Here is a 9,279-nt window from a genome sequence, read left to right as displayed (position 1 = left end):
TGTCCACCACATCCACCACCACCACCATGTTCACCACCACCATGTTCACCACCACAACGTCCACCACCACGTCCACATCCACCACCACCACGTCCACCACCACCATGTCCACCACCATTACCACATCCACCACCATATGCATTACCACCACATCCACCACCATGTCCACCACCACCACCACATCCACCACCACCATGTCCACCACATCCACCACCATCACCACCACCACGTTCACCACCACAACGTCCACCACTACCACCACATCCACCACCACCACCGCATCCACCACCACCACATCCACCACCAACACTTCCACCACCACCATGTCCACCACCACCACGTCCACCACCACCACGTCCACCACGTCCACCACCACCACGTCCACCACCACATCCACCATGACCACGTCCACCATCACCACGTCCACCACAACCACGTCCACCACCACCACTTCCACCACCACCATGTCCACCACCACCACATTCACCACAACAATGTCCACCACCACCACGTCCACCACCATCACCATGTCCACCACCATCATGTCCACCACCACCAACACGTCCACCACTACCACATCCAACACCACAATGTCCACCACATCCACCACCACCATGTCCACCACCACCACCACCACGTCCACCACCACCACATTCACCACAACGTCCACCACCACCATGTCCACCACCATCACCACGTCCACCACCATCATGTCCACCACCACCAACACATCCACCACCACCACGTCAACCACCACTACCACGTCCACCACCACGTCCACCATGTCCACCACCACCACATCCACCACCACCACCGTGTCCACCACATCCACCACCATCACCATGTCCACCACCACCACATCCACCATCACCAGGTCCACCATCACCACGTCCACCACTTCCACCACCACCACATCCACCACCACAACATCCACCATCGCCACATCCACCACCATCATGTCCACCACCAACACGTCCACCACCACTACCACGTCCACCACCACATCCACCACCTCCATGTCCACCACATCCACTACCACCACATCTACCACATCCGCCATCACCACCACGTCCACCACATCCACCACCATGTCCACCACCACCACGTCCACCACCACTACCATGTCCACCACCACCACCACCATGTCCACCACCACCATATCCACCACAACCACCACCACATCCACCACCACCACGTCCACCACCACCACGTCCACCACCACCACGTCCACCACCATGTCCACCAGCACCACTACGTCCTCCACCACTACCACGTCCACCACCACCATGGCCACCACATCCACCACCACCACCATGTTCACCACCACAACGTCCACCACCACCACCACGTCCACATCCACCACCACCACATCCACCACCACCACGTCCACCACCACCACCACATCCACCCTCACATGCACTACCACCACATCCACCACCATGTCCACCACATCCACCACCACCATGTCCACCATGTCCACCACCTCCACCACCACCACGTCCACCACTACAACATCCACCACCACCACATCCACCACCACCATGTCCACCACCAGCACCACATCCACCCCCACATGCACTACCACCACATCCACCACCACGTCCACCACATCCACCACCACCATGTCCACCACCTCCACCACCTCCACCACCACCACGTCCACCACTACAACGTCCACCACCACCACGTCCACCACTACAACATCCACCACCACCACGTCCACCACCACCACGTCCACCACCACCACGTCCACCACCACCACCACGTCCACCACTACATCCACCAGCATGTCCACCAGCACATCCAGCACCACCATGTCCACCACCACCACCACGTCCACCACCACATCCACCAACACCACCACCATGTCCACCACCATGTCCACCACCACCACCATGTCCACCACCACTACGTCCACCACCACCACGTCCACAATGTCCACCACCACCACGTCCACCACCTCCACACCACCACCACTACGTCCTCCACCACCACCAGCCATGAAAGGTAAAGTGTCACTGGAGGGCAGGGGTAATAGGAGTGTCAACCCCAGCGGTACATGGGACATTTAAGGATGCATTGGGTGCGAGAAGATGGGAATAGGGGCTAGAAGTATTACACTGGACCGAAAATACATTTTGAAGAAGCACAATGTCACAGGGGCTCCTGTAAAACCACTCGCAGCATCTCTACCTCACAGTGGCATACCTGCACAAGCCACTCACTCAAAACAAGCATTGGCATAGCCAATAGGTATTGCCTTTGGGACCTTATAAGTGTTTAGCCATGCAACACTTGATGTTGTTGCACCAAGGATATTGCGCTGGATAACTAAAGACTTATAAGGTCCCAAAGACAAGACCTATTGGCTATGCCAATGCTTGTTTGCCCGGGAAGGTGTCTCATCCCGGGCTGCCACACACGACGGGGGGCTGAAGCCCTGTGAGTCCAATGGGTGTTGCGTGCCTGTATCGTGCCCCCCTCCCTCCTCGAGGACATCTCTATCACCCCCCTCCCTCTGGGTCCTCTCCCCCTCACCCCTCCATTGGCACATCTCTTGCCCCCCCTCCCTCCTCGAGGACATCTCTATCACCCCTCCCTCTGGGTCATCACCCCCTCCCCTCTTCCTCGGGACATCTCCTGCTCCCCCTCCCTCCTCGAGAACATCTCCCTCTCCCCTTCCCTCGGGGTCATCTCCCCCTCCCCTCTTCCTCGGGACATCTCCTGCTCCCCCTCCCTCCTCGAGAACATCTCCCTCTCCCCTTCCCTCGGGGTCATCCCCCCCTCCCCCCTTCCTCGGGACATTTCCTGCTCCCCCTCCCTCAGTGACATCTCCCGCTCCCTCTTCCCTCGGGACATCTCCTGCCCCCCCACTCTCCTCGAGGACATCTCTATCACCCTCTCCCTCTGGGTCATCTCCCCCTCCCTCCTTGGGACATCTCCCTCTCCCCCTTCCTTTGGGGTCATCTCCCCCTCCCCCCTCCCTTGGGACATCTCCTGCTCCCCCTCCCTCCTCGAGGACATCTCCTTCTCCCCCTTCCCTCTGTGTCATCTCCCCCTCCCTCCTCCCTCTGGGACATCTCCAGCTCCCCCCTCCCTCCCTCCCCGGGACATCTCCTGCCCCCTCCCTCCTCGAGGACCTCTCTATCACCCCCTCCCTCTGGGTCAGCTCCCCCTCCCCCCTCCCTCGGGACATCTCCAGCTCCCCCTCCCTCCCTCCCTGGGGACGTCTTCCACTTCCCCCTCCTTCGTGTGTCCATATGGTATTGTGGAATAACATGGCAGCACTGCACCCCCAGGTGAAAGTAGTTGTGGACCCCCCAAGGGGGGGGGGGGGTGTCTGTCCCGGGGCAGTGGAAGAAATAGGGGGCTGCCCCCAGTTAAGGGGGGTTAATACCAGGAGAAGCAGGAAATCAAAGAGGGCTCCTGTCTGTCTCTGCCCTGTTGCAGACGTTGGGGGGGTCTGAAGGGGTCTGAGGGGGGCTGAGGGGGGCGAGGGGGGCTCTGTTACACCAGGCGCAGCTCTGTCTGAGCCCCGAGCAGAAAGAAGGGGTGCACCCCCCCGGCGAAGGTGCCATTGAAAGTGCAGAAATGCTCCAAGGTGTCTGCTTCGTAGAAGGAGACCCGCCCCCCCTCATAGTCCAGGTAGAACCCCAGCCTCTTGGGGTGTGGATGGGGGGACAGGGGGTCGGGATGGAAGGTGAGATACCAGTTCCGACCATGCCAAAAGCTACCCCCGAATCCGCACTCAGGGAAACTACCAGTTACCCTCCCCTCTCCCAGCACCTCTCCTGCGACCCCCAGATCCACCCACCCCTGCAGCTGCTGCACCGCCCAGTAATGCCTCCCTGAGGTGAACCCCTCCCGCCCCAGCACACATGTACAGCCAGTGTTTCTTTTGGGATTGTCCGGCTGGGGCTGCTGCCTGTCTGTCCCTGTCACACGTCTCCCGTCCTCAGACAGGATCAGGTATTCATGAGCCGTGTCTGGATCCAGAGTCACCAGCGCTGCAGAGAGAGAAGAGAGTTAATGACACACTGTGTGACCTCAGACAAGTCACTGTCCCGCCCAGAGACCCCAGCACTGCAGGGAGAGAAAGGTAATGACACACTGTGTGACCTCAGACAAGTCACTGTCCCGCCCAGAGACCCCAGCACTGCAGAGAGGAGAGAGAGTTAATGACACACTGTGTGACCTCAGACAAGTCACTGTCCAGCCCAGAGACAGCAGCACTGCAGAGAGAGGAGAGAGAGGTAAAGACACACTGTGTGACCTTAGACAAGTCACTGCCCCACCCAGAGACCCCAACACTGCAGAGAGAGAGAAGAGAGAGTTAATGACACACTGTGTGTACTTAGACAAATCCCTGTCTCACCCAGAGACCCCAGCACTGCAGGGAGAGAGAGGTAATGACAGACTGTGTGACCTTAGACAAGTCACTGTTCCCCCCAGAGACCCCAGCACTGCAGGGAGAGGAGAGTTAATGACACACTGTGTGACCTCAGACATGTCACTGTTCCACCCAGAGACCCCAACACTGCTGAGAGAGGAGAGAGAGGTAATGACACACTTTGTGACCTCAGACAAGTTACTGTCCCACCCAGAGACCCCAGCGCTGCAGAGAGAGAAGAGAGAGGTAATGACACACTGTGTGACCTCAGACAAATCACTGTCCCACCCTCAGAGACCCCAGCACTACAGAGAGAGATGAGAGAGTTAATGACACACTGTGTGACCTCAGACAAGTCACTGTCCCGCCCAGAGACCCCAGCACTGCAGAGAGAGATGAGAGAGTTAATGACACACTGTGTGACCTCAGACAAGTCACTGTCCCACCCAGAGACCCTAGCACTGCAGAGAGATGAGAGTTAATGACATAATTTTTGACCTCAGACAAGTCACTGTCCTGTCCAGAGATCCCAGCACTGCAAAGAGATGAGAGAGAGGTAATGTCACACTGTGTGACCTCAGACAAGTCACTGTCCCACCCAGAGACCCCAGCACTGCAGACAGAGGAGCGAGAGGTAATGACACACTGTGTGACCTCAGACAAGTCACTATCCCACCCAGAGACCCCAGCACTGCAGGGAGAGAGAGTTAATGACACACTGTGTGACCTCAGACAAGTCACTGTCCCATTAGAGATCCCAGCACTGCAAAGAGATGAGAGAGAGGTAATATCACACTGTGTGACCTCAGACAAGCCACTGTCCCACCCAGAGACCCCAGCACTGCAGAGAGAGGAGAGAGAGGTAATGACACACCGAGTGACCTCAGGCCAGTCGCTGTCCCACCCAGAGCCCCCAGCACTGCAGGGAGAGAGAGTTAATGACACACTGTGTGACCTCAGACAAGTCACTGTCCAGCACAGAGACAGCAGCACTGCAGAGAGAGGAGAGAGGTAATGACACAGTGTGTGACCTCAGACAAGTCACTGTCCCACCACTGCAGGGAGAGGAGACAGAGTTAATGACACACTGTGTGACCTCAGACAAGTCACTGTCCAGCCCAGAGACTGCAGCACTGCAGAGAGAGGAGAGAGAGAGGTAATGACACACCGTGTGACCTCAGACAAGTCACTGTCAATCCCAGAAACTCAGCACTGCAGAGAGAAGAGAGAGTTACTGACACACTGTGTGACCTGAGACAAGTCACTGTCCAGCCCAGAGACAGCAGCACTGCAGAGAAAGGAGAGAGAGGTAATGACACACTGTGTGACCTCAGACAAGTCCCTGTGCCACCCAGAGACCCAGCACTGCAGAGAGATGAGAGAGAGTTAATGACACACTGTGTGACCTCAGACAAGTCACTGTCCCACCTAGTGACCCCAGCACTGCAGAGAGAGGAGAGAGAGGTAAAATCACACTGTGTGACCTCAGACAAGTCACTGTCCCACCCAGAGACCCCAGCACTGCAGAGAGAGGAGAGAGAGGTAAAGACACACTGTGTGACCTTAGACAAGTCACTGTCCCACCCTGAGACCCCAGCACTGCAGGGAGAGGAGAGTTAATGACACACCGTGTGACCTCAGACAAGTCACTGTCCAGCCCAGAGACAGCAGCACTGCAGAGAGAGGAGAGAGAGGTAATGACACACTGCATGACCTCAGACAAGTCACTGTCCCACCACTGCAGGGAGAGAGAGTTAATGACACACTGTGTGACCTCAGACAAGTCACTGTCAATCCCAGAGACTCAGCACTGCAGAGAGAAGAGAGAGTTACTGACACATTGTGTGACCTCAGACAAGTCACTGTCCAGCCCAGAGACAGCAACACTGCAGAGAGAGGAGAGAGAGGTAATGACACACTGTGTGACCTCAGACAAATCACTGTCCAGCCTAGACACAGCAGCACTGCAGAGAGGAGAGACTGTTAATGACACACTGTGTGACCTCAGACAAGTCACTGTCCAGGCAAGAGACAGCAGCACTGCAGAGAGAGGAGAGAGAGGTAATGACACACTGTGTGACCTCAGACAAGTCACTGTCCAGCCCAGAGACAGCAGCACTGCAGAGAGGAGAGACAGTTAATGACTCACTGTTGACCTCAGACAAGTCACTGTCCCACCACTGCAGGGAGAGGAGAGAGAGTTAATGACACACTGTGTGACCTCAGACAAGTCACTGTCCAGCCCAGAGACAGCAGCACTGCAGAGAGAGGAGAGAGAGGTAATGACACACTGTGTGACCTCAGACAAGTCACTGTCAATCCCAGAGACTCAGCACTGCAGGGAGAGAGATGTAATGACAGACTGTGTGACCTTAGACAAGTCACTGTTCCACCCAGAGACCCCAGCACTGCAGGGAGAGGAGAGTTAATGACACACTGTGTGACCTCAGACATGTCACTGTCCCACCCAGAGACCACAGCACTGCAGGGAGAAGAGATAGAGTTACTGACACACTGTGTGACCTAAGACAAGTCACTGTCCCACCCAGAGACCCCAACACTGCAGAGAGAAGAGAGAGAGTTAATGACACACTGTGTGACCTCAGACAAGTCACTGTCCCACCCAGAGACCACAGCACTGCAGGGAGAGGAGAGAGAGTTAAAGACACACTGTGTGACCTCAGACAAGTCACTGTCCAGCCCAGAGACAGCAGCAGTGCAGAGAAAGGAGAGAGAGGGAATGACACACTGTGTGACCTCAGACAAGTCACTGTCCCACCCAGAGACCCAGCACTGCATAGAGATGAGAGAGAGTTAATAAAACACTGAATGACCTCAGACAAGTCACTGTCCCACCCAGAGACCCCAGTACTGCAGAGAGACGAAAGAGATTTACTGACACACTGTGTGACCTCAAACAAGCCACTGTCCAGCCCAGAGACTGCAGCACAGCAGAGAGAAGAGACAGAGTTACTGACACACTGTGTGACCTTAGAAAAGTCACTGTCCAGCCCACAGATCCCAGCACTGCAGAGAAAGGAGAGAGAGTTAATGACACACTGTGTGACCTCACAGAAGTCACTGTCCTGCCCAGAGACCCCAGCACCACAGAGAGAAGAGAGGGAGTTAATGCCATACTGTGTGACCTCAGACAAGTCACTGTCTGTGATAATTTGCTCTGGTATATGCTGTCCACTAGTTATAGTGGGCACCTTGCACCAGTCCAAACAACCCCTTATTGATGATAGGTTAAAGACAACCTTTATTGAAAGCTATCCTAGTGGTAGCTATGGAGAGCAGCCTTCAGGCTAAGTCTCAAAGGAATGTAAAGCAGCTTGGTTTGCCAGATTATAACCTTTTGAATGACCAAATGAAAGGAGAACCACACAAGGAATAAATAAAATATATGTATTTATTACTAAACAATCTCTACTAACCTCTTTATGAGATTAGAGCACACGATACACAATTATTAATCAATAGAACAACAGTAAATACCACAATACACAGTGGGCTCCAGGGGAGACTAAACCATATACTAAGAAAGTGGTATAACAACCACAGCTTCACTAGACACAGTGCCTAGAGCACGTAGAATCACTGGGAACCCAAGGAACCACCCAAAGTAGTGACAGAGGGGGCCCACGGAGAACTTGTGCAGTGTGAGAACATAGACGCGAGCTCCGTACAACTCTATGGGAAAGTTGTGGTTGGAGAATTACAAGTTAAGGACACTTTGGAGAGGACTTCAAGCAAACCCTTTGAAACATAGAAGGTTCCAAGGCTAGCACCCTTGTGAGTACTGAGGTACCCGTGTTACCTACCCCAGAGGAGCCGGGTGCATAGGGGTCAAGTGGTGTCGGAAACCCTTGTCGTTTTCAATGGCGTGATGCGAAGAAGTGCTGCTGCCGGGAGGATGATGAGCGCCCAGTGGAATTCAAGCCTGGACCCGAGGTGAGAAGAACCTGAAAGCAGAGGGGACAGAGTCCTAAGTGTCCTTAACTTCTAAAATTCCAAATCCAACTTTCCCATAGAATAGTACGGGGCTCGTGTCTGTGTTGTCACACTGCACGCGTCCCCCGTGGGTCTCCTGTGCCACTACCTTGGGTGGTTCCTTGGGTTCCCAGCGATTCTACGTTCTCTAGGCACTGTGTCTAGTCAAGTCGTGGTTCTTAAACCACTTTCTTAATGTATGGTTTGGTCTACCCCTAGGGCCCATTGTATATTGTGCTATTTACTGTCGTTTTAGAACTGTATAATTGTGTATCTTGGACTCTAATCTCATAAAGAGATTAGTAGTGAGTGTTTAGACTAAGCCTGAAGGCTGCTCTCCATAGCTACCACTCGGATAGCTTTCAATAAAGGTTGTCTTTAAACCTATCATCAATAAGGGTAGTTTGGACTGGTACAAGGTACCCTCTATAACTAGTGGACAGCATATGCCAGGCCAACTTCTCACATTGGTGGCAGCGGTGGGATTCAAGCTTGCTATTGCTTTACCAGATAATCTCTTTGTGTGACTAACTGAAAACCACTATATGTGCGTAGGTACATATAAATCAAGTCTAGAATAAAGTAAGTTCTACTGAACTTGGAGTTGGGTTAGCAAAGGGACCAGCACACCCCTTTTCCCCAACTCAAGAGAGACTAGTAGCTCCCACTAGGTTAGGTAGATGCAACACCTCACTACACTAGTATGTCTTCAAGACCTGAAGCCAGTGGATCCTTGTCATCCAAGTATGACCATCTCACATTCGTCGAATTGAGAAACATGTGTACAGCTAGGAAGTTGAAGACAGGGAGGAGTGCAAACACTCAACGCCTCATGGAGGCTCTGCTGTTAGATGATCTCAGAAAGACCCCAGGGTCTGATGAGGCAGGCAGGGTGG

The 9,279-nt window shown here is 54.2% G+C and overlaps 1 protein-coding gene across 1 annotated transcript in view; it reads right to left on the bottom strand.

The window, feature by feature from the left end:
- Positions 1-3,507: 3,507 nt before the first annotated feature.
- LOC146813577 (zinc-binding protein A33-like) overlaps positions 3,508-9,279 on the bottom strand; it is a 114,636-nt gene continuing 108,864 nt past the window's right edge. Inside the window, exon 5 of the mRNA XM_085614775.1 lies at positions 3,508-4,007. Within this exon, the coding sequence (XP_085470901.1) occupies positions 3,508-4,007 (500 nt within the window). The remainder of the gene's footprint in view (positions 4,008-9,279) is intronic.

Source organism: Triturus cristatus, chromosome 7 (genome assembly GCF_964204655.1).
Source record: "Triturus cristatus chromosome 7, aTriCri1.1, whole genome shotgun sequence".
Lineage (NCBI taxonomy): Eukaryota > Metazoa > Chordata > Amphibia > Caudata > Salamandridae > Triturus > Triturus cristatus.
The sequence above is the reverse complement of the archived record's forward strand: the minus strand, read 5'-3'. Positions and strand labels throughout refer to the sequence as shown.